At 40.2% G+C, this 26,644-nt stretch overlaps 1 protein-coding gene across 6 annotated transcripts in view; it reads left to right on the forward strand.

Annotated features, from left to right (window-relative positions):
- Window positions 1–26,644, forward strand: part of Cdk13 (cyclin dependent kinase 13) — a 101,382-nt gene that overhangs the window by 5,803 nt on the left and 68,935 nt on the right. For all 6 annotated transcript variants that reach the window (XM_090332611.1, XM_090332607.1, XM_090332609.1 and 3 more), the window contains exon 2: window positions 19,163–19,822. In XM_090332611.1, coding sequence (XP_090188737.1) covers window positions 19,163–19,822 — 660 coding nt within the window. The remainder of the gene's footprint in view (window positions 1–19,162; window positions 19,823–26,644) is intronic.

The raw sequence follows: 26,644 nt of genomic DNA on the forward strand, positions 1-26,644 counted from the left end.
CATCAAACCTTTGTGATAAAAACATTCCCATTGGTGGTTTGGGAAGCACAAGTTCCAAAAAGTTAAGTGATTTGCTTCAAGGTTAGCTTGGATTCACACTTAGGGCTTGGGTCAGGAGTGTGGCCTAATAGTAGAGTGCTTGCTTAGCATGCATGAAGCCCTGGATTTGCTTCCTTGGTACCAGATACACAAAAAAACCTAGAAGTGGTACTGTGGCTTAAGTGGCAGAGTGCTAGCCTTGAGAAAGTTCAAGGACAGTGTTCGAGCCCTGAGTTCAAGCTCCAGGATTGCTCCCCACTCCTCAGAAAAAAATACATGCTTTGGTATTGTGTTGAACCAAACTGCAGTTGGTATCAAGTGTGCTGGCTATCTTCCTTACTGACCTGTTTTGCTAAAAAAATTTGAGACTAGTCTTGAGTTGTCTATCTTGTCTGTCTGTCTGTCTGTCTGTCTGTCTATCTATCTATAGCTAGTCCAATTTTGTTTCCAAATCCAAACAAAACAATGACAAATATAAAATTTCTAGAGTTTTTTTTTTTTTTTTTTTTTTTTTTAAATTTTGCCAGTCCCAGGCCTTGAACTCAGAGCCTGAGAGCTGTCTTTGGGCTTTCTCAAGTCTAGAGCTCTACCACTTGAGTCACAGCTCTATTTCTGGCTTTTTTTCTATATATGTGGTACTGAGGAATCAAACTTGGGCCTTCATGCATGCTAGGCAAGCACTCTACCACGAGGCCAACCTACCAGCCCAAATTTTCTAAAGTTTAATTCAGCTCATTTGTATTTGTAGGTTATTTATTTCTATGCAAAGGGCCGCTCTCCTGCTAGACAAGGTGTCCACTGCTTAATACTATGGTGAACTTACATCTCTGCCCCTAATTTATAGTGTTTAGAGACAGTGAGGATGTTTCAGTCGTCTAGATTTTTTTTTCTATTTTGTACAAAAGTAATCCAGAATACTTAGACTTAATTACATGTCAAAAGTGACAATTCCTTTCTTGTAGGTATGTTGATGCAAAGTCACTGAAGTCAGTTTATTTGCAATCAGTATAATAAATTATTGTATATAATTGGCTCTTCCTCTACATCAGTAGAACGTTCCGTTGTACCAGGAAGCAGTAGAAAAATTGATTGTAGAATATCAGCATCCGGATAATCTGAAAGAGATGGTGGTCTCCAGAGGTAAAGAAGTGAGATCATTGGTAAGCTATTAGATTGCATACTTCTGTTAGAGTGTTTTATCCTGAACACTCAAGATATTCAAAACCAAGTAAGTGAATATTTCAGAATTTTCAGAGCTTCTGTTACTCATAGATTTAATATATACTTGATGGAAAGAAATAGATTACAAGAATAAGTGCAGAAGAGAATGGGGTAGAATTTGGATGAACTATTTTAAAGTCTTAAGTTGTGATCATACTGACAATTTTTTCACTTTCACCAGTCCTTACCTGATATTTACATCTATCCAGTCGTCTTTTGCATTTATTTTCCTTTAGCAGTAAAGCATTCCTTACTTTCCATTTCTAGCTTAGTTCATTCATTCATATGTTCATTCATACCTGTATTTATTTATTTATTTATTTATTTATTTTTGCCAGTCCTGGGCTTGAGCTCAGGGCCTGAGCACTGTCCTTGGACTTTCTCAAGGCTAGAGCTCTACCACTTGAGCCCAGCACCACTTCCGGCTTTTTTCTATGTATATGGTACCAAGGAATCGAACCCAGGTCTTCGTGCATGCTAGGCAAGCACTTTAACCACTAGGCCAAACTCCCGGCCCACCTGTGTTTATTTTTTTAGGTGGTTTTTTTTTGTTGTTGTTGTTTGTGAAGTTCTGGGTCTTGAACTCAGGGACTGGGCATCATCCCTGAGCTTCTTTTGCTCCATGATAGTACTCTACCACTTGAACCACAATACCACTTGCGGCTTTTCTGTTTGTGTTGCTGAGGAATTGAACTTAGAACTTTGTGTGTGCTAGGGAAGCACTTTGCCACTAAGCCACATTCCCACCCCTTACTCATATATTCGTGTATTCATTAATTGTACTAAGGCTTGAACTCAAGGTTTTTACTACATGTTAGTTCTCTACCCTTCTTAGCCTTGGTTTATACTGCCTGTTAGCATTACATTCCTTGTTTTGGGGAAGGATTTTCTTGTTTTTCTTTCATTTTTTGGTTGGTTGTGGGGCTAGAACTCTGGGTCTGAGTGCTGTCCCTGAGCTCTTCAACTCAAGGCCAGTGCTCTTATCACTTGAGCCCACTTCCTAGGAGGATTTTCATAAAATCTGGTGAAATCATGTCCCTTCCATTTTGTAGAATTAAGACTAAACTGCTGGAAGGGTGACTCATTCCAGTAATCCTACCTACTGGAGAGGCAGAGATCAGATTAGCCACCCTGGGCAAAAGGTCCCATATCAGTATTAAAGGTGGGCATCGTTACGTTCATATGCTGTCTTACCTTTTGAGGAACATGTAAATACAAAGAATTGAAGTCCAGGCTGTCCTAGACAGGAGTACAAAAACTCAATTAGAAAAATTACTAAAGCAAAAAAGTCTGGGGGTATTTCTGAAGTGGCAGGTAGTATATGCCTAGCAAGCATAAGGCTCTGTGTTAGAACCTCATTACTGCAAAACAGCTTAAACTGTGTGTCAGCTGGTTGTGGTGGAACCTGCCTTTAATCTGAGCTTTTCAGGAAGCTTGAGGTAACAGTGCTTGTGGTTGGAGGCTGACCTGGGCAAAGTCTGGGGACTCTTGGAAAAACAAACTAAAAGCAAAGGACTAGGGATACGGCTCAAATTGTAGATAGCTTGCCTAGCAATTGTGAGGTCATGAGTTTAAGCTCCAGAACCTGAAAAGGAAAAATAATGCTAAATTTTCAAATACATTTTCATTTAGTGCTTTCAGTGATTTGCCTCCCTCCTCTGAAAACTCTTGTTTTCTGAGGCATTTTTATTTGTCTGTGTATTTACTTACTGTTCTCTTAGGCTGGAAATGGTGAACTCCAAACTCTTTTCCTGTCTTTAGTGCATCCCACTTTGCATTCAAAACTTGTCTCAAATCACACTATCTTGTAATTTGATATTCATCCATCTAGAAAAAGTTATTTTTTTCCTGTGTTACTATAGCACTTAGCTTTCTTTCTTTGTTACAGAGCTTTAAAAATTATGTTTAACCTTCTAGTTAGTGGGCTGTCTATAGTGGTGTTTCTCCCAATTAGATTGTAAGTTTCTTGAAGACCAATTATTTTTCTACAGAGATACCAGTTTCATCTCTAAACTTGGTTTGCAGAATTGGGGAAGTAATTGCTTTAAAAGGAGATAATTTAAGATTGTCTCTCTTCTTGCTTCTTTAATGGAATGAGTAACATTGCTGGTCACTTCAGACCTATTTATATTTTCACTGTTTTCTGATCAGAATAATTGATGCTTTCTTGATGAATTTGAATTTATCTTCAAGTGGAAATTTTCTGAACAGTTAGGTGCCCATGGGTCATGCCTGTGACTCTTAGTTATTGAGGAGTGAGGTTCAGAGCTAGCTAGGCAAGACAGTGCAACAGATCCCCAGTTAATAAAAGAGCTGAAAGTGGAACTATGGTTTAAATGGTAGAATGCTAGCCTTGAGAAAAAAATGTTGAGAAAGCACCAAAGCTCTGAGTTCAAGACCCAGATTAGGCATGCACAGGAAAATTTTGTGAACTTGTTATATCCAATTTAATTTTAAATAGACATTGCTGATGAATATTAGTTGAAAATGTTGCTCGTACTGAATGAAAGTAATTCTGATTATTTCCCTTCTGTATTTTTTTTTTTTTGTGATTGTGGTAGCTTTTGTTATTTTTAATTTGGGTTGGCTTGGTTTCTTACAGAAAGATTTATTATCTTTGCTGTGGATATTAGAAGCAGAAAAATCCAAAAAAATCCTAAAAAGCAAGTTAGACTCAGAAGTATGGTGTTATCAGTGCTTTTTGTTTCTTCAGATTCTATACCTAAATTGGGAGGATGTTATTTGTGACACATTTTGAAGGTGAAATGGATGTTAGAGGACAAAATGTATCTAAAAGCTGGAATGTACATAAAATTTTTAAAAAAGGGTGGGGAGCAAGAGTAACTGAAGGGGTCAATAAGTTTATCAGATTCCCTGATTTTCTGCATTTTTAGTTATATATGGTCCTTTTCCCTGGGATAATTTTACACAAAGTACATTTTGTCTAAGATTGTATAATGTTTTTTTTTTTTTTTTTCTTTTTTGCCAGTCCTGGGCTTGAACTCAGGGCCTGGAGCATTGTCCTTGGGCTTTCTCAAGGCTAGAATTATACCACTTGAGCACTTGAGCCACAGTTTTTTTTTTTTTTTTTTTTTTTTTTTTTTTTTAATGTATGTGGTATTGAGGAACCAAACCAGGGTTTTCATGCATGCTAGGCCATTCTACAACTAGGCCATTCTCCTGGGAACCCTTGCCCCCTCTTTGTGCCAGTCCTGGGGTTTGAATTTAGGGCCTAGGCTCAGCTTCAGAAGGCTTTTTAACCAGTTTGTTTTACCTAATAATGTGGAAGCACCCATTCCTTTCCCTTTTACCAACACTCGGAGTTTACAAATATTCTATTATTGTTTTTATTTGCAGTTTTTGATATTTAGTAAGGCTGAAAACATTGTCATGTTCATTTGAATCACTTAATTTTTTGATTTTGTTTTTTTTTTAATTTAGAGGAGCTATTTAGAGATTTTTATTTTTATATTATTGTTATTATTTCTAATACTATTACTAGTCCTATGGCTTGAACTCAGGACCTGGGCACTGTCAGTGAGCTTCTTCTTTTTTTGGGGGGGGGGGAGTCATTTGTGGGGTTTGAATACTGGGAGCTGTCCCTGAGCTTTTCAGCTTAAGGCTAGTGTCTACCACATTGAGCCACAGTGCCTTCTGAGCAGCTAGGATTACAGGCATGAGCCACCAGCCTTTGGCTGTCCTTGAGCTGCTTTTGCTCAATAGCACTCTATCACTTGAGCCACTATGCCCCTTTCGGCTTTTTCTGCTTATGTGATTCTGAGGAATCTATCCCAGGGCTTCTGGCATGCTGGGCGAGTACTCTTACCACTAAGCCACATTTCCAGCCCCTGTTTAGAGATATTTTGTATTCTATTAGCAAGTTCTTCTTTTTTTTTTCTTTTGTTGATCATGGGGCTTGGATTCACTGCTTGGGACTATCACTGAACTTCTTTGTTCAGGGCTAGCACACTTCTACTAGAACCACAGTATACCACTTCTGGCTTTTTATATTTATGTGATACTGAGGAATTGAACTCAGGGCTTCATGCATGCTTAGGCAAGCACTCTACCACCAAGTCACATTCCCAGCCCATTAAGGAAGGTTTTAGATTTATTTGTGGGCATAGGTGTATGTGTTTTGAGTGACAATATTATATTCACAGACGCCCATTGTTAAAACTAAGTATCTTTCTCCCCAGTTGTGTGTGTGTGTGTGTATGCATGCCAGTGCTGGGTTTGAACTCAGGGTCAGGGCTCTCTGTCCCTGTGTACTACCACTATAGCCACAGCTCAACTTCAGGCTTTTTTGTTGATTAATTGGGGATAAAGAGTCTCTGAGATTGGTGAGCTCTGCCTAGCATCTGAACCGTGATCCTCTGATCTCAGCCTTCTGAATAGCTAGAATTATAGAGCACTACCAGCCATAAGCACTCCTAGTCAAATCTGCTTTCTTTTCCTTTTTCCTTCCTTAAGGCTTGAACCCAGGAGGCCAGGAGTTTGGCCTAGTGGTTAAAGTGCTTGCCTAGCATGCATGAAGACCCGGGTTCGATTCCTCGGTACCACATACATAGAAAAAAGCTGGAAGTGGTGCTGAGGCTCAAGGGGTAGAGCTCTAGCCTTGAGAAAGTCCAAGGACAGTGCTCAGGCCCTGAGCTCAAGCCCAGGACTGGCAAAAAAGAAAAAAAGAAAAATTGGCTTATGTTACTTATACAGGGGGGATTTCATTGTTATACCTCCACAAGTTTATCCTGTGTTCCAATATGATCTCCTCTATTAATTACACAGCTCTTCTCCTCCTCCCCCAGTGTTACATCCTCAACAGGTTTCTTTGTTTCATTTTTGTAGTTACAAATAATCTATCTGGACTATATTCCATCTTCTTTACCCTCCCACTAGCATTATTCCTACACCAACATAGTCTGTTTCTCTTCTCCCAGCCTTTCTTGATTATAAACCTTCATTGTCTTTTTTTTTCTAGAATCTCACTGAGAAACAAAATTTCACTGTGAAACAAAATCTCACAGTGAGCAGTCTAGGCTAGCCTGAAACTCATTGTATATCCCAGCCTGTCCTCAAATTCAAAGGCTTTTCTTCCTCAGCCTCCTGTGTGCTTGGATTGCAGCTGTCCACTATGCCCCAGATAACCAGCCATAGGTTTTTTGTTTTTTGTTTTTTGTTTTTTTTTGAGACAAGGTCTGCCTGTGTAGACTAGGCTGGCCTGAAACATCCTTCTCCCTCAGCTTCCTGAGTGCCACCAATCCAGGCCCAAATCTAGTCTTGACCTCAGGACCTGGACACTAACTTGTTTGCCCTAGGCTAGCATGCTGCCATTGAGCTATATCTCCACTTCTGGCTTTTTGGTGGTTAATAGGTGATGCGTCTGGTGGACTTCTTGCCCTGGCGCCTTCAAACCTTGATTCTCAGATCTCAGCCTCCTGAGTAGGTAGGCAGGAGCCATGGTACCCTTTAAATCTAGTCATTTTATTTTATTTTATTGGTCATGGGACTTGAACTCTGGGCCTGGACGCTGTCCTTGAGCTCTTCAGCTCAGGGCTAGTGCTCTACCACTTGAGCCACAGCTCCACTTCCAGTTTTTTGTTGGTTAATTGGCACTTTCGTGTTCGGGTTGGCTTAGAATCTCGATCCTCAAATCCTCAAATCTTAGCCTCCTGAGTAGCTAGGATTACGGTGTGAGCCACCATCAGTGTTGGCTTAAATCTAGTCTTTTAACAATTCTTTGTGTGTATATCTGTGTGTCTGTGTTTGTCCGTCCGTCCGTCCGTCCGTCCGTCCGTCCGTCCGTCTGTCCGTCTGTCTGTCTGTCTGTCCTAGGGCTTGAACTCTTCAGGCCTCTTACCAGAGATATGGTGTGCAGAAATTTGTCAGATAGTAGTTTATTATTTTTTTTCATGTTTTTATTTTGTTGTTTCCTGTTCTCTCTCTCCCTGTCCCACGATACCTTTGGAGTTCTAGCAGAAAAAGAAAAATGTCCTACACATTGCCCATGAACTTTCTCCTTTTCTTTTCTTAGTACGTTTAAAGTTTCAGGCTCTTGTTTTAGTCTTTAATCGAGTTTTAGCTAGAGCTACTTAACTAATACTAGTTCTAGTCTTTGGTTTTTGTCCCTTTTGAGTAGAGTAGTGGGATTGGGAGTTGGATGTTGGATGTTGGATTTAGTAAATGTGAGATTATTTTCCAAAATAGCTGTCCCTGTTCAAATTTCACTCAGCAGTGTATGAGCTATGTTCCATCTGCATTAAGGTTTTTGGGTACTCTTATTTTAGCCATTATAGTGGAGATACAGTGGTACCTTGAAGTTTTATTTGAAGTTTTCAAATGATAATATTGAATCTCTTTCAGGCTGGGAGCATATCCTAGTGGTAGAGTGCTTACCTTGTATGCACGTAGCCCTGGGTTCAATTTCTTAGTACTTCATACACAGAAAAAGCTGGAAATGGTGCTGTGGCTCAAGTGACAGTGCTAGCCTTGAGCAAAATGTGTCTAAGGACGGTGCCCAGGCCCTGGGTTCAAGCCCCAGGACTGGCAAAAACAAAAAACAAAAAGACTTTCCCAGTTTGTGGCTTGCTTTCCTTAAAAGTAGTTTCACAGAACAAGAGTTTGAAAATTTTATGAATTCTAACTTAGTCTTACTATTAGTACTTCCTCCTCCTCCTCTTCCTCCACTTCTTCCTCTTCCTCTTTTGTTTTTTTCCTGGTCCTGGGGCTTGACTTCAGGGCTTGGACACTGTCCCCTTTGTGCTCAAGACTAGCACTGTACCATTTGAGCCACAACAGCACTTCAGGCTTTTAAAATTTTTTTTATTTTGTGGGCCCATGGGGCTTGAACTCTGCCTGGGCCCTGTCACTGAGCTCTTCAACTCAAGGCTACCACCCTACCCTTGAGCCAAGCCCTACTTCCCATTTTCTAAAGGTTAATTGGGATAAGCGTCTCAGGTCCTTTTGTGCCCTGGCTGGTTTTGAACCTTGATCCTCAGATCTCAGCCTCCTGAGTAGCTAGGATTACAGGTGTGAGTCACTGCACCTGGCTTTTTTTTTTTTTTTAAAGTTGTTTATTCGAGGTTAGAGTCTCTTGGGACTTTTCTGTTTTGGCTGATTTCAAACCATGATCCTCAAATCTCAACCTCCTGAGTAGCTAGGATTACAGGCGTGAGCTAGTGATGTCTGACATACTACTTAGAGTATGATTTATAGTTTATACTTTTTGGTTTGAACTTTGGGCCTCCAACCATGCCATGCCTGCTTTGGTTTAGTCAGATTATTCAGTAACTATTACATTTTTTTTTTTTATTAACACACAATATAGCCAGGGGTATTTTATTGTGATATTTCTACATGCGCATACCAGTGTGTATCTTAGTCTTATTTCCGCCACCACTTTCTCTTATGCAGCCCCATTGTTCCATTTTTATACATTCAAACAATTTCAACCATATTCATCTTTGTTTACCCTCTTTCTTGTGTATTGTTGTATGCTCCTAACAGTGGTGTGTTAGGAGTCATAGAGGTCTATTTGTGTTTTGAGGATTCTTCATACTGGTTTTCATAGTTGTTGCATTTAGTTTAAACTTCTTCCCACAGTGCACGAGTACCCTCCCACCCCTACCCCCCAAATTATTGTCGTGTGTGTGTGTGTGTGCGTGTGCCTATGCTGGAGCTTGAACTAAGTGGTGGGGTGCCATTTCTGGGTTTTTTGCTCAAGGCTTGTACTGTTTTAGCCATAGCTCCACTTCTGTCTGTTTTTGTGGTTAATGGGAGAGAAGAGTCTCAAGACTTCCTACTTAGGCTGGCTTCAATCCTCAGATCTCAGTCTCCGGAGTAGCTAGGATTACAGGTGTGAGCCACTAGCTTTTTCACTGCTTTAACATGTCCCACTTCTGTGTTTGCACAGTTGGATGAGAATTTAAGTACTGTTTTGTTTGCTTCAACCTTTTGAGTTAGTCTCATGAGGTTTTTTTTAAGTCATAGTATGTATTAAGCACCTAGGACAACACATGATAAGTCCTTCTTGCTTTAAAAACAGATCTCAAGGCATGGTTCAGTGAGGTATGCTCATTTCTCAGTGAACCAGAACTTGTTTAAGCAAATGTGTCTAAAATCAACCATGTGTTCTCCCCTCCCCCTTGTAATGTGGCATAAGGAAATCTTTTTTTCCCCTATTTAATGTGGCATAAGGAGTGTAAAGGATAGTACAGTTAAAAAAAAAAAAAGACATTGAGGGCCAGGAGTTTGGCCTAGTGGTAGAGTGCTTGCCTAGCATGCAGGAAGACCTGAGTTTAATTCCTTGGTACCTCATACATAGAAAAAAGCTTGAAGTGGTGCTGTGGCTCAAGTAGTAGAGCTCTATGCCTGAGAAGGCCCAAGGACAGTGCTCAGACCCTGAGTGGAAGGCACGGGACTCTCCAAAAAAAAAAGAAGAAAAAAGTTTTGCAGTGTTTCTGTAATTTATAAAGTCAATACCATTGAAATGCTAACAGCTTCTTTATTTTTTATTTTCATTGTAATTTTGTGGTGGTGGTTTTAGATAGGATCTCACTAGATTGCACAGTCCAGCTCCAAACACCTGGTGACAGTGTTCCATCTGCCTCAGTCTCCCAAGTAGGTGGGACTACATGCATGTAGTACTGGCTGTTGATTACTCTTTTACATCATACAGTTCATTAATCTTTAATGGGCTCACATCACTGAGTTGCATACTTATCACCATTAATTTTAGAGTATTATAATTACTTCCCAAAACACTGTGATGTTAGCCATCACTCCTCATTCCTACCTTTTTCAGACCCTGGCAATTCTTAGTGTCTGTCTGTGGACTTAACTGTTTTGGACATTTAGGTGGAATCATACAGTGAAGTTTTTGTGACTGATTTCTTTCACTCATGCATCTTTTCTGGTACATCTGACTGTAGCATGAATCAATACTGTATTCCTTTTCATATCCCAGTAACATCATATTATATTCATCACAGCATTTATTACCAGTTAGTGGACAATAACTTGAGTTATTAATTTTAAGCTATTATGAGTTATGCTATTATGTATTTGTAAATTTTCATGTAAGTATATGTTCTGGGGTATGTATCTAGGATTGCTGGATTATATAGTCTATGTTTAACTTTTGAGGAACTGCCGAACTTTTTCACAGGGGCTGCAAATTTTTTTTTTTGCAGGTCCCTTTCCTTGAACTCGGGGCCTGAACACTGGACTTGGGCCTTCTCAAGGCTAGAGCTCTACCATTTGACCAAAGCACCACTTCCGGCTTTTTCTATGTATGTGGTACCAAGGAATCGAATCTAGGTCTTTGTGCATGCTAGGCAAGCACTCTTACCATTAGACCAACCTCCTGGCCCTACAATGTTTTTAATCTGAATGAAGGGTCCGATGTTTAATGAAGTTGAACATTTAATTTTTTTCCCAGTCCTGGGGCTTGAACTTAGGGCCTGGGCATTGTCCTTGCTCTTGCTCAAGGCCAGAGCTCTACCACTTGAGCCACAGTACCACTTTTAGCTTTTTTCTGTGTATGTGATACTGAGGAATCCAACCCGGGTCTTTGTGCTTGCTGGGCAAGCACTCTACCACTAGCCCAATCTACCAGCCATAGTTGAACATATTTACATGTGGATTTTGGACTTAAAAAAAAAATACTTGTTTTTTTTCCCATTAAAAATTTTAGATTTATTTATTATTATTATTATTATTATTATTATTATTATTTTGCCATTTCTGGGGCCTGAACTCAGGGCCTGAGCACTGTCCTTGGGATTTCTCAAGGCTAGAGCTATACTACTTGAGCCACAGCATCACTTCTGGTTTTTTTCTGTGTGTGTAGTACCAAGGAATTGAACCCAGGACTTTGTGCATGTTAGGTAAGCACTCTACCATTAGGCCATGATCCTGGTCTCATTTTTTTGTTTTTGTTTCTGCTTTTATGAGACAGGATTTCATTGTATAACTCAGAATGGCCTCACATTTATAATCTTCCTGCCTTAGCCTTATCAGTATTGAGATTACATGTTGGTAATACCATGTTCTTCTCTGGTTGTGTTCCTGTTATTTAATCTTTTTTTCAATATTTTTTAAAGTTTGTTATAATTAATAGAAGGGTTACAGTTATATTTGCCAGATAGAAGGAGCATTACTTCACACACATTGATACCCCTTCTTCTGTTTTTGTTCCCATTTTTCTCTGCCCACCCCCACCACCTGTTATTTAATCTTAAAGGCTTATATAATTAGGGGCTCGAGTTAGCCTAGTGGTAGTGTTTGCCTAGTATGCAGGAAGACCCAGGTTGGATTCCATGGTACCATATACAAAGAAAAAAGTTGAAAGTGGTGCTGTGACTCAAGTGGTAGAACTCTAGAGAAAGCCTAAGGAGAGTGTTCAGACCTTGAGATGAAGGCCCAGGATTGGCACACACACACAAAAAAAAACATTTATATAATTAGATAAATAAGTTACAATTTGCTTTTCATTGTCTCAGTTGTTAATAGTTGTTTTAAAGGTGTGTGTCTGTCTGTGTCTGTCTGTGCGTGTCTGTGTGTCCTGGGGCTTGAACTCAGGGTCTGACCACTCTCTCTGAGCTATTTTGGTTTTTAGATGGTTAATTGGAGATATGAGTCTCATGGACTTTCTTGCCTGGGGCTGGATTTGAACTATAATTCTCAGATCTCCTGAGTAGCTATGATTACTGGCATGAGCCACTGGTGCCCAGCTTTCTTAACTTTTTCACTCTAATGTTCTACCACTTGAGCCACAGTTTCACTTCTGGCTTTTTGCTGGCTAATTGGAGGTAAAGAATCTCCTGGACTTAACTGCTCAAGCTGGTTTTGAACGTAATCCTTAGATCTCAGCTAGGATTACAGGTATGAGTTACCAGTGCCCAGCTAATGCATATTATTATTATTATTATTATTATTATTATTATTATTATATTTTGGGGGGGGTGCCCGTCTTAGGGCATAAATTCAGGGCCTGGACTCTGTTGCTGAGCTTTTGAGCTCAAGGCTAGCACTTTACCACTTTGATTCACAGCTCCGTTTTGGGCCTATTAGTAATGCATTGGAGAACAGAGTCTCATGGATATTAGGTAGTTGTACAAAGAAGTTCCAATTTCATAAGTCAGATTGGGAGTACATACATCTCCATAAAGTTATCCCTTCTACTATACACAGTTCAGTTTTTTACATAATATACATTGAATGTAATGACTGTATTTGCTCATTGTGATGTCCTTTTTCTATTTGTGTGCTCCTCCTTGCTGTCCCCCCCTCTCCAAAGCCTCATATTTTAGCTTCCTTAAAGCAGTAATTGAATTGTCTTTGTGCTCTTATAAAAATCATGTGTCTGTAAGTACGCAGGCTGATTTCTGTCTGGATTCTCAGTTCCATTTCATTGACTTATGTCTAACATCCTTATTTTAGGACCCGGACTTTTTAACTTTTTAGAGGCCTTATAACTTAATTAAATATAAGCAGTGGGGGCCAGGAGTTTGGCCTAGTGGTAGAGTGCTTGCCTAACATGCACAAACACCTGGGTTCGATTCCTTGGTACCACATACATAGAAAAAAAGCTGGAAGTGTTGCTGAGGCTCAAGTGGTAGAGCGCTAGCCTTGAGAAAGTTCAAGGATAGTGCTCAGGCCCTGAGCTCAAGCCCAGGACTGGCAAAAAGCAAAAAAACAAGCTGTGAACAATTGTTTGTGTTCATTGCACATTTAACAATCTAGAGATATTAGAATACCATTGTAAAGATAAAAGTCTTATGTTAGGGCTAGGTACCAGTGGCTCACACCTGTAATCACGGTGACTCAGGAGGCTGAGATCTGAGGATTGTGGTTCACATCCAGCTCAGGCATGAAAGGCCATGAGACATTCATTTCCAGTTAACTGCCAGAAAGCTAGAAGTTGTTGTAGAATGTTAGCCTTGAGTGGAAGAACTCAGGATCAGTGCCCAGGCCTCAAGTTCCAAGCTGGATGGCTGACCCGCCCCCCCCCCCAAAAAAAAAAAAAAATCTTTGTTAGGCATCCAACTGGCTCATACCTACGTAATCCTAGCTACTTAGGAGTCTGAGTTCTTGAGGACTGGGGTTCGAAGCTAGTTCAGGCAGAAAAGTTCATGAGACTCTTATCTCCAATTAATGACTAGAAAACTGGAAGTGGTCCTGTGGCTCAGAGTGGTTACATACAGCTCTATCTTTGAGTGAAGATGCTCAGGGACAACACTTAGGCCCTGAGTTCAAGCCCTACAACCAACCCAAAAAAGATCATGCATTTTGTTTTTATCCTTGATTTTAGGTTTCAAACAATGTTTAGTAAAATCAATAAATATACTATTAGAGTTTACTAGCAGATTTTGCCATGTATTAAGTCATAAGTAAGGAACTTAAAAATTTTAAAAATTGTTATTATAAAGGTGATATACAGAGGTGTTAAAGTTATGTAAGTCAAGTAATGAATACAATTCTTTTTTAGACAGTGTACCCATTCCCTTGTTCTCTGCCAGTTTTTCCCTCTCCTTCCCACTCACAAGTGTGTAGTTCACTTTTAACATAGAGGAAGGAACTTTTATAAAGAAATAGTGAAGATAAGAAGAATAGAGTGAATCTGAATGAAGCAATGGAATATAATGATCAATACTGTAATAGTGTCATTTTCAGTATTCTGAGGTGCTAGTCTTGATCTTTTTATGCTCAAGGCTAAAGCTCTAACATCTGAGCCGTCGCTTCACTTTAGGCTTTTAAAACAATTTTGGGGTGGTTAATTGATATAAGAATCTCATGGAGGGGACCGGGAGTTTGGCCTAGTGGTAGAGTGCTTGCCTAGCATGCACGAAGACCCGGGTCAATTCCTCAGTACCCCACATACATAGCAAAAAGCCGGAAGTGGTGCTGAGGCTCAAGTGGTAGAGCTCTAGCCTTGAGAAAGTCCAAGGACAATGCTCAAGTCCTGAGCCCAAGCCCAGGACTGGCAAAAAAAAAGAATCTTATGGACTTTCCTGCCCAGACAGACTTCAAATTGCAATCCTTAGAATTTAGTGTCCTGAGTAGCTAGGGTTATAGTCATGAGCCATTGGTGTCCAGCTTCCAAAATACTCTTTTTGCATAGTAAAGTCTTAACTGGGTGTGTAAGGCCTCAGGGCCCTGAGTTCAAACCCCAATACCACCCCACCTCTAAAAAAAGAAAATAGTTGAGTATGAGTGGTTCATACCTCTAAACCTATCTATTCAGAAAAAAATGTGATACTGAGAATCACTGTTTAAAGCGAGAACAGGTGGAACAGTATATAAGACTGGCTCCAAAGTGACCAGCAAAAAGCAAGGCAGGAGGTAGGGCTTAAGTGGTATACCTACAGTCAAGCAATCAAGTGGACCTCCAAGAACACCAAAGACAAAAGTCCTTTCTCCTGTCTCCCATCCTCCCCCCCCCCCCACCCCGTCCTCAGAAGTAGGGCAGATTGAGCCTCATAGGATGTTTTGTCAGGAAATTCTCAATTGACAAGAAGCAGTGCAATGGTATTGGAGCCTGGTAGACAAAGAAGGTCCTTAACAGGAGGAGAGGTGGTAGAGGGACATAACTTTTTTCAGATAATGTGGACAGCAGGGGCCAGGAGTTTGGCCTAGTGGTAGAATGCTTGTCTAGCACGTACGAAGTCCTAGGTTCGAGTCCTCAGTACCACATGCATAGAAAAAGCAGAAGTGGTGCTGTGGCTCAAGTGGTAGACCACTAGCCTTGAGAAAGTCCAAGGACAGTGCTTAGGCCCTGAGTTCAAGCCCCAGGACTGGCAAAAAGAAAAAAAGAAAAAGAATGTGGACAGTATTTGGGAGAGAATAAGAATACTTAGTATGCATATCCTGATCTGCCCGTGACTGTGTTTTGGGTTCTAGAACTCCTCTGAAATGTATCTGTATCTGTTGGGTTCTCTTGGGTATGGAGAAGAGCAGAAGTGAATTTGCTGATTAAGATAGTGGCAATAAATCAATGACCTACACAATTGGTAATCAATGTGAATTTGACTTGCTTGTTAATAACAAGTCAAATATCTTTCCTATTAACTGTATATACTCTCCTGTTAATCTTTCCTGTTAACTGTATATCTATCCTGTTAACTGTATATACTCTACTAGGTTGATGTGAGTATTAAATGAGATAACATAAAGTAGTATAGAGCTTTGTCATGTGAACTTTTTTCTTTTTTTTTGGGTGGGTCATGGGGCTTAAACTCTGGGCCTGGGTGTTGTCCCTGAGCTCTTCAGCTCAAGGCTTCTGCCATGCCCCTTGAGCCACAGCCCCACTTCCTGTTTGTTTGTTTTTTTTTAGTGATTAAAGATAAGAGTCTCTTGTTCTTTAGTGTCTGGACTGGCTTTGAACAGTGATCCTCAGATCTTAGCCTCCTGAGTAGCTAGGATTACAGGCATGTGCCACTGCGTCTCTGGCTGTGAACATATTTTTTTTTTTATTAAAGAATTTATTAACATTGATTTTTACATCATATTTCAAATGACAGGTTTAACAAACAAGTGTTCAAGGAGGGAATGTCTATATATAATCACTGAGACCTAGTTTTTAGAACTTAATCCAAATTAGGCTAAGAGTTTGTATGTCATAGAAACTTATTAATTATGAAATTAATTTATGAAATAAAGCATTATGTCTATAGAGTCATAGGTTTTTATGTCTATGTAATTATATTTCCATTACCATGTCCGTAGCATTGGTGGGTATGCAAATATTGAGTCGTCGCTCTTGTACTCTTTAGATTTAATAGCCACATATTAAGGATACCATGCGCCTTTTGATCCTTAGGTCTTGACTTGTCTCACTTAGCATGATTCGCTCTAGATTCATCCACTTCCCTGTGAATGCCATTATTTTATCTTGTCTGTTGGCCATGTAGAATTCCATTGTGTGTGTGTGTGTGTATATATATATTTATGTATATATATATATATATATATACACCACATTTTCTGTATCCATTCGTCTGCAGTAGGGCATCTGGATTGTTTCCATCGCCTGGCTATTGTGAATAGTGCAGAGATGAACATAGCTGAGCAGGTGTCCTTATCATATCTTGGGTTATGATGTTCAGGGTAGATGCCCAGAGGTGGTATGGCGGGATTGTAGGGAAGGTCTATTTTCAGTTCTTTAAGAAACCTCCACATCTATTGCTTTCCAGAGTGGCTGAACTAGTTTACATTCCCACCAGCAGTGTAGTAGGGTTCCTTTTTCTCCACAACCCCGCCAGCAACTGTCATTGTCTGAGTTCAAAATCTTGGCCATTCTTGTTGGGGTAAGTTGGTATCTTAGGGTTGTTTTTATTTGCATTTCCCTTATGACCATAGATGATGAACATTTTCTCATATGCTTCTTCTGATAAGTCTCTCTTTTGTTCCCTTGCCCATTTAGTGAATGGTTTGTTGGGTTTGGGGGGGGATTAGTTTCTTGAGTTCCATGTAGATACTGGATATTAAGCATTTGTCAGATGTATTATTATTATTATTATTTTTTTTTTGCCAGTCCTGGGCTTGAGCTCAGGGCCTGAGCCCTGTCCTTGGACTTTCTCAAGGCTAGCACTCTACCACTTGAGCCTCAGCACCATTTCCGGCTGTTGTCTATGTATGTGGCATCAAGGAATCGAACCTGGGTCTTCGTGCATGCTAGGCAAGCACTTTAACCACTAGGCCAAACTCCCGGCCTGTCAGATGTATTATTAGTGATATCTTTTCTCAGTTGGTTGGCTGTCTCTCTGCTTTTGCAACTATGTTTTTATCTGTACAGAAACTTTTTATTTTTAGGTAGTCCCATTTATCCAATTAGTTGTGACCCTGGGATTCTGTTCAGGAATCTTTTGCCTGTGCCTGTGAGTTCCAGTGTCTCTCCTACTTTTATCATGTAGCAGTTTCACGGTTTCTGGTCTGACTTTGAGGTCTTTGATCCACTTTGAGTTAATGCTTGTGCATGGCAAAAGGCTAGGGTCAATTTTTAGTTTTCTGCATGTGGCTGCCCAGTTTTGCCAGCACCAGTAATTGAATAGACTGTGTTTGTTCCACCATATATCTTTGGTTCCTTTGTCAAATACAAGTTGCCTGTAGGTATGTGGTTCTATTTCTGGGTCTTCTATTCTGTTCCACTGATCTTCTGGTCTGGTCTGTTTTTGTGCCAATACCGAGCGGTTTTTGTTATTATGGCTCTATAGTAGAGTTTGAAGTCTGGTATTGTAATACCACCAGCATTGCTCTTTCTGCCTAGAATTGTTTTGGCTATTCTAGGTCTTTGCTTGTTCCATATGAATCTTTGGATTATATCTTCTATTTCAGTAAATAATGTCTTTGGGATTTTGATGGGGATTGCATTGAATTTGTATATCAGTTTTGGCAGTACAGCCATTTTCTCCCTAGCCATGAGCATGGGATGTCTTTCCATTTCCTAGTGTCCTCTTTAATTTCTTTCATTAGGCTTTTATAATTTTCATTGAATAATTCCTTCACTTCTTTGGTTAAGTATATTCCTAAGTATTTTATTCTTTTGAGGGCTATTGTCTTATTTGCTGGTACTGGGAATTAAACTCAGGTCCTCAAGTTCTCTCTTAGCTTTAAAAAAAAACAACTCACAGCTGGCACTCTCCCCCTTTCGCCATGCCTTATGACTTCACTTACCCTTTTCATGATTTTTTTTTTCTTTTTTTTTTTTTGTGGGTCATGGGGCTTGAACTCTGGCCTGGGTGCTGTCCCTGAGCTTTTTTTGCTCAAGGCTAGCACTCTACCACTTAAGCTCCACTTCAACTAACACTTAAATGAACTGGCGGGGACTTTCTTTCCTTGGCTGGGTTTGAACTGAGATCATCAGACGTCAGCCTCCTGAGTAGCTATGGTTACAACAAGATTTTTTTTTGAAGGTGGGTGGCGGTTAGTCCTGGGACTTGATCTGAGGTCCTGAGCCCTGTCCTTGGGCTTTCTCAAGGCCTAGTGCTCTACCACTTGAGCCACAACACCACTTCAGGCCTTTTCTGTTTATGTGATACTGAGGAATTGAACTAAGGACATTATGCCTGCTAGGCAGGAACTCTACCCACTAGGCCCTACTCCAGGCCCTAAGAATTTTTAATTCTTAGCAATTTTTACTATTTACTTTTACTGCAGGTTGAGAATAGGTGTATTTTTTTTAAATTTTAGTATACTTTCTGTTTGAAGCTGTACATCTTGAGATCCTATCTTATGTTTATGTGGGTACAAATATTGCTCATGTGTATTTTAGTCTGTGACTGTGAATGTCTAACTGTGATTCTGAAATGAGTCCTCAGTGCTGGTTATTTATTATCTTTTGTGGTAAGGTAGTTTTTTTCACTCTTGTTGAAAATAGCTTGCTTACTTTTGATCTATAGGAGTTTTGAGGTGTAGAAACAGTAAATATGTAGGTCTGATTGGTACTGTTATTTGTCAGTTGTATTTCCTTATTGGATTTTTTTTTTTCTGAGGGGTCATGAAGGCATGTTTTTCTTCCCAGTTTTATTTTCTTCTTTGAGGTATCTTTTCATTTAGCCCTATCTTTGAGTATTTATTGGCCAGAGAAACATAGGCTAGTCTGTTTTTTTTTTAAGTGGCAAAATCAAGGAATTCAATATAAAGGAAAAAAAGAGAATACCTTTAAGGGAAATGGCATGAGTTACATGGCTGAAGAGATAGCCAGCCTATTTTTAAGAAAATTATTGTCACCAGATACTTTGATTTATGTTTGTTTCTTTAGAGTTAAAAAAAGGGGGAGCTATGAAATGATTTTGAGAATAAATAACTTGGTTACATTTTAGAGATTCAAGTTAATATTCTTTTTAAATATTAGTCTGAACTTTTCTAATGACTGATGAAGTCTTTACTAATTATTTTTTACCAGACGGTCGGCCAAGTCCCGAAGCAGAAGCCCGTATTCATCTAGGCATTCAAGATCTCGTAGCAGGCACAGATTATCTAGATCCAGAAGCCGTCATTCTAGCATTTCTCCCAGCACACTGACTCTGAAAAGTAGCCTGGCAGCAGAATTGAACAAGAATAAAAAAGCACGAGCTGCAGAGGCAGCACGAGCTGCAGAGGCAGCTAAGGCTGCAGAAGCAGCTAAGGCTGCAGAGGCAGCTGCCAAGGCTGCCAAAGCCTCCAACACTTCTACACCTACTAAGGGGAATGCAGAAACCGGTGCCAGCGCGTCACAAACTAACCATGTGAAGGATGTGAAAAAACTTAAAGTTGAGCATGCACCTTCTCCTTCAAGTGGTGGAACTTTAAAAAATGACAAGGCAAAAACAAAGCCACCTCTTCAGGTAACAAAGGTAGATAATAATTTGATTGTAGATAAATCTACCAAGAAAACAGTTGTAGTTGGGAAGGAAAGTAAATCTGCTGCTACAAAGGAGGAACCAGTATCTCTTAAAGAGAAAACCAAACCACTTACACCAAGTGTAGGAGCCAAGGAGAAGGAGCAACACGTGGCTTTAGTGACTTCTACATTACCACCATTACCTTTGCCTCCTATGCTACCTGAAGATAAAGAAGCTGATAGGTAAGTGAAGGCAAATTTGTCTCATTAACTACTTGAAGGGAAAATGTTAGTTTGAAGTAAGAAGTGACTGCATTTTTCCTTTGTTTTTCCAAAAAAAGTTAGTAAAAACTATAATGGAATGCATTTGCTTTTTTATATATGCCTTACACTGAAATACATTGCTTCTATACTGAGAAAGTTGTAGTTTATGCTCAGAAATGTAGGAAAATTGCCTTTGAATGTGTATCTCATGATGAGTTGGTTTTAGAAATGTCAGTGTTCTCTTGCCATACTTTTTCTTGATGATATTTCAGCTAGGACATTTTATGTGTTTGCCCTGAGTGTTACAATTATTGTAAGCATGCATTTCGGTTTTTTATGAGTTTCTTACATAACTTTATTGCTTTTAGTGATTTTATTACCTAGTTATTTTTAGTCTTAACTCTTAAACTATTTAACTCTTAAATGTAAGAATACTTAATTATACAGATAAAAGTATTTTTTGAATGTGTTTAAATTTTTCTATTATGAAAATTGAAGATGTAACTACTTGGAAACATTTTCTTAAAGGGCTGAAGGTTATACTATAAACATACAGTAGAATACATGTACCTAAATATTGACATGGATATGATTGTGGTATTGTATTACATCATTCATTTTTATGAAGATATTGGAGCTTCCCTCCCACCCCCCCCATTTTGGGGCAGTTTTCTAGGTGATTTTCTTTCCTTTTTTTGTTCATGTTTTTTTTTTTTTTTTTTTTTTTTTGCCTTGGGCTTGAACTCCTCAGGGCTTGTGCTCTGTCTTTGACCATTTTTGCTCAAGGCTAGCTCTACCACTTGAGTCATATCTCTGCTTCTGGCTTTTTGGTGGCTAGAGTCTCGTGGATTTTCTTGCCCCAGCCTGTCTTGGAGCCATGATCTGCAGATCTCAGCTTCACGAGTAGCCAGGATTATAGTATGAACCACTGGTGCCCTCCTCTCCCCTCCCCCTCTTCTTCAGAAGTGTTGTGGTTAATTAGATAATTAGAGGTTAAGAGTGTCACTGATTTTCCTGTTTGGGCTTTGTTTTTCTTTTACCCCCCCCCTCTCTTTCCTTCCTCTCCTCCCTCTCCCTCTCCTCCCTCTCCCTCTCCCTCTCCCCCTCCCTCTCCCCTTCCCTCTCCCCTTCCCTCCCCCTCCCTCCCTCTCTTTCCCTCCCTCCCTTCCTTCCTTCCTTCCTTCCTTCCTTCCTTCCTTCCTTCCTTCCTTCCTTCCTTCCCTCCCTCCCTCCCTCCCTCCCTCCCTCCCTCCCTCCCTCCCTCCCTCCTTCCCTCCTTCCTTCCTTCCTTCCTTCCTTCCTTCCTTCCTTCCTTCCTTCCTTCCTTCCTTCCTTCCTTCCTTCCTTGACCTTGTACTGAGGGCCTGGGCATTGTACCTGAGTTTCTTTTGCTCAAGGCTAGAACTCTGCTGCTTGAGTCATAGTGCCAGTTACACCCTTTTCTGTTTATGTGGTACTGAGGAATCAAACCATGGACTTCATGTATGGTAGGCAAGCACCCTACCATAAACCCATGCTCAGCCCCTGGTCCAGCTTTTGAACTGAGCTCCTCAGTTCTCCTGAGTAGTTAGGATTACAGGCATAAGTTACCAGTACCTCGCTTTGTGATTTTCTTTCTTCTTCTTTTTTTTTTTTTAATTTTTAATATATATTTTTTGGAAGTTCTGGGGCTTGAACTTAGGACCGGGGCACTGTCCTTCGTCTTTCCTCAAGGCTTGCATGCTACCACTTGAGCCACAGCACCATTTCCAGCTTTTTTCTGTGTATGTGGTACTGAGGAGTCAATTTTGGGTCTTGGTGCATGCTAGGCAAGTACTCTACCATTAGGCCAAACACTTAGCCCCTCTTTTTACCTTTTTTTTTTTGGCCAGTCCTGGGGCTTGAACCCAGGGCTTGGGTACTGTCCTTGGGTTTTTCCTCCAAGCTAGCACTCTACCACTTGAGCCACAGTGCTACTTTTAGCCTTTTCTGCTTATGTAGTATTGAGGAATTGAACCCAGGGATTCATGGATAGGCAAGCACTCTACCACTAAGCCACATTCGTAGCCCTTCTTTATTTTCTTTTTGGTTCTTCAATTTAGGGCCTGGGTGCTGTCTCTGAATTTTTTTTGCTCAAGCCTGGTGCTTTACCACTTGAACTACAGCTCCACTTCCTGCCTTTTTTTTTTTTTTTTTTTTTGTGGGTCATGGGGCTTGAACCAGGCCTAGGTGTTGTCTGTGATCTCTTCAGCTCAAGGCTACCGCCCTACCCTTAGCCAAGTCCTGCTTCCCATTTTCTAGAGGTAAGAGTCTCAGGTCCTTTTGTGCCCTGGCTGGCTTTGAACTTTGATCCTCAGATCTCAGCTTCCAGAGTAGCTAGGATTACAGGCATGTGCCACTGCTCCCAGCCCACTTCCTGCTTTTTGGTGATTAATTGGAGATAATAGTCTCAGGAACTTTCTTTCCTGGCCTGGTTTTAAATATCCATACTCAGATCTCAGCTTCCTGAGTAGCTAGCCTTACAATTATGAGCCACCAGAGTCCAGCCAATATTTTTATTCTTTTTTTTTTTCCGGTGGGTCATGGGGCTTGAACTTTGGGCCTGGGTGCTGTCTCTGAGCTCTTCAGCTCAGGGCTACTGCCCTACCCCTTGAGCAGCAACCCCACTTCCTCTTTTCTAGTGATTAATTGGAGATGAGTTACATGCTCTTTAGTTCCTTAGTCCCTGGGCTGGCTTTGAACTGTGATCCTCAGATCTCAGCCTCCTGAGTAGCTAGGATTTTTATTCTTTGGTAGGCAAACCTATTATTTTTCCTGTAAAATCACTAGGTTCACATTTGTTTGCTTGCTTGCTTGCTTGCCAGTCTGGAGCTTGAACTCAAGGGTAGGGCACTGTCCTTGAGCTTTCTCAAGACTAGTGCTCTCCCCTTGAGCCATAGTATCAGTTGTAGCCTTTTCTGTGTATGTGGCACCAAAGAATTAAACTCCAAGGCTTCAAATATCTTGGGCAAGTACCTTACCAGTAGGTCATATTCCTGGCCCTCTATGTTTATTTTACTTGTTTATTTATGTGGCAGTTCTGAAGCTTGAACTTAGGTCCTGAGCACTATCTTTGGACTTTCTCAAGGCTAGAGCTTTTCCACTTGAGCCAGAACACCACCTCCAGCTTTTTCTATATATGTGGTATTGAGGAATTGACCTCAGATCTTCATGCATGCTAGGCATGCACTCTACCATTATGCCAAACTCCTGGCCCTATTTTATTTTACTTTATTATTGGTTGTATGGCTTGAAATCTGGGTGTGGGCCACTGTCCCTGAGCTCTTGAGCTTAAAGGTAGTGAATATTCTACCACTTTGAGCCACAGTGCCACTTCCAGTTTTCTGGTGGTTAATTGGAGATAAGACTCATACACTTTCTTGCCTGGGCTGGCTTTGAATTGTGATCCTCAAATATTAGCCTCATTTGTAGTTAGGTTTGCTAGCTCCTGGCCTAATGTTTTTTTTTAGGTATATGATACACTGATTTTTGAATTCAAGTCTTTAATTAAAGAGACAGGCAGATAACATAAGAGTGAAGACCTGGGAGTAAATTAATGATTGCTGGGCAGCTCTGTTGGTTGAGCTCAACTTTAATGCTGCTATAAAATCTAGGAAGTTGAGTGTTACAGAGCTTTTGCTCTTTTAAAAAGGAAGTCTTAGATTTGAATGTTTATGCAAACCTATCACTTAGAAATAAGGACATCTTGGTGGCAGCTCACGCCTGTAATCCTAACTACTCTGGAGGCTGAGATCTGAGGATCAAGGTTCAAAGCCAGCCCAGGCACAAAAGGACTCTGAGACTCTTATCTCCAATTAACCTCTAGAAAATGGAAGTGGGGCTTGGCTCAAGGATAGGGTGGTAGCATTGAGCTGAAGAGTTCAGGGACAGTATTCAGACTGAGTTCAAGCCACATGAAAGGAATTTTGGGGCTGGGAGTGTGGGTGGCATAGTGGTAGAATGCTTGCTTAGCCTGCAGGAAGCTCTAGGTTCAGTTTCTCAGTACCATATACACAGAAAAAGGCAGAAGTGGTTCTGTGGTTTAGGTGGTATAGCCCTAGCCTTGAGAATGCTCAAGGACAGTGCCCAAGGCCCTTGAGTAAAAAAAATATCTTGGATTGGAATATTTAAGCAAAACTCTAATTGTTAAAAATAATGACAATTCCAATAATTTTACAAATCATTGGATTGGCTGCTATGTATTCTTCCATTTCAACTGTGTGTGTGTGTGTGTGTGTGTGTGTGTGTGTATATATATATATATATACACATACATACACATACATACACGCATACACATTGATCTTTTAAAATATGTTGACTATTGTACTTGACAAAAATCATACTTTGCTGTTATTTTGAGAAGGCTTCTTCATAACTTGAGTTTAGTCTGTCATTACTTGGAGTTGGCCTGTACTTTCCAGGCAAATAATTTATCACTACATGTACTGGCAGCATACCTGTAGCAGAAACAACTTGTGTGTGTGTGTCTTTTGTAGTCTAGTTTGTATAAGATTTTGAATACTAAAATCTTTGTCATAAGATTAAACCTAAAAGGGGAGGGGAGGGAAGGTAGATAAATAACTTTCCAGCCAAATGCCAAACAAGAGGAAGGTGCCAAGTTCATGTCTATTAAATGGGGAACAGGTTGATTGTAAAATTACGATTGTATGACTTTATGCCCCCTCCTCGTGCTGTAAAATACCCCAGAATAAAAATCAAAGTAACAACAATAATAATAGAGAATCCCCGAATTAATATGTTTTCCAGCATGTTTTTCCTTTTTTTTTTTTTGGTCAGTCATGGGGCTTGAACTCTGAGCCTTTGCCCTGTCCCTGAGCTCTTCAGCTCAAGGCTAGCATTCTACCACTTGATCCATAGCACAATTTTTGGTTTTCTGTTGGCTAATTGCAGATAAGAGTCTCATGGACTTCAGTGTCTAGGGTGGCTTTGAACTGCGATCCTCAGATCTCTGCCTTCTGAGTAGCTAGGATTACAGGCAGGAGCCACTGGCACCAGCCAATATGTTTTCCCTTTTAACTTCACTTTCCATTGAGTAACAAACAAGTGTTAATGAAGAAAATGCAGCTTTACTTTGTCGAGCAGGTTTTTTTTGGGGGGCAGTGGGGGGAGTCATGGGGTTTGAACTCTGGGCCTGGGCACTGTTCCAGAACTATTCAGCCTAAGGCCACCACCCTACCCCTGAGCCACAGCCCCACTTCTCCTTTTCTTGTGATTAATTAGAGATTAGAATCTTTTGGTCTTTAGTGCCCAGGCTGGCTTTGAACCATGATCCTCAGATCTTACCCTCCTGAGTAGCTAGGATTATAGGCATGAGCCACCTTGCCTGGCTAGTAAGCAGTTTTTAATCATGTGATGAAACTAATAAAGAATCACTTACTTTATAATATTCAGTAGGAACAGAGAAGTGGCAACTAAAATTTAATTGTGTTGATAGCATGCTTATTAATTATGAACCACAGCAATGCATCTCTGTGAAATATCCATTATTAGACTCATGGCTGCTGTAAAAGACTTCATTATAAGACTTTCAAAATGTCATTATTAGATAGCAGGTTTTATAATGTTTGAGAAATTCTAAATAATTATTTAGTTAAAATATAAGTTAAAAGTCAGTGATTTAGCTTTAGCTCAGTGGGTGTTTGCCTAGCAAATGTAAGACCCTGAACTCATTCCTTTGCACCATTAAAAAAAAAATAGACACATGCATGCACAAATGACACACACACACGCACACACACACGCACTCTCCTGGGACGCACAGGCCAGAAGTTTGGCCTAGTGGTAGGATGTTTGCCTAGCATGCAGGAAGACCCTGGTTCAACTCCTCAGTACCATATACATAGAAAAAGCTGGAAGTGGTGCTGTGGCTCAAGTGATAGGGTTCTAGCCTTGAGAAAACCCAAGGATAGTGTTCAGACCCTGAGGTCAAGCCCAGGACTGGCTGAAAAAAAAATTATATATAAAGACCCTCCTTCCTCTCACCCCCCCCCCACCCTTTCTCTTTCTTTCTGTTTTATCCTTTTTTTTTTTTTTTTTTTTTTAAATTGGTCCTGGTCTTGAACTTGGGGCCTGGGCACTATCCCTGAGCTTTATTCTTCTAGGCTAGCCACTACTCCACCACTTTGAGCCAGAGTACCACTTCTGTTTTCCTGGTGGTTAATTGGAGAGGAGAGTCTCATGTACTTTCCTTCCCTTGGCTGGCTTCAAACCTCTATCCTTAGATTTCAACCTCTGAGTAGTGAGTCACTGGTGCCTGGTGGGATTTTTTTTTTCCCCTTTAATGTTTGCCAAGAAATGTACTCATTACCTTGTTTATGTAAATGCAATCCCTCTGTATATCACCTTTACAACAAAATCAAAACAAATGAAAAGTTGTGTTTATAAAGGTGATCTAGAGTAGTTATAGTTACATGTTAGGTAAAAATTATATATGTATATATATATATATATATTTAATGTTACCCCTTCCCTCTTCCCCAGTTTTTTCTCCTGTCTGATCTTTTTATTTCTTCATAAAAATAAAAATATAGACTAACCAAAGTAAAATTTCATCTGTAAATTCTTGTAAGCTGGAGTCCTAAAAAAATAAAAATTAGAAAAATCAGGTAGGCTCTTGTGGCTCATATCTATAATCCTAGCTGCTGCATGTTTGAAACCAGCCTGGGCAAGAAAGTCTCTGAGACTCTTAATCCCCAGTTATCACCAAAAGAACCTGAAGTGGAGCTCAAGTGGTAGAGGGCTAGCCTTGAGTAAAAAATA

The sequence above is a fragment of the Megascapheus bottae genome, chromosome 5 (assembly GCF_031878675.1).
Source record: "Megascapheus bottae isolate mThoBot1 chromosome 5, mThoBot2.hap1, whole genome shotgun sequence".
Taxonomy (NCBI): Eukaryota; Metazoa; Chordata; class Mammalia; order Rodentia; family Geomyidae; genus Megascapheus; species Megascapheus bottae.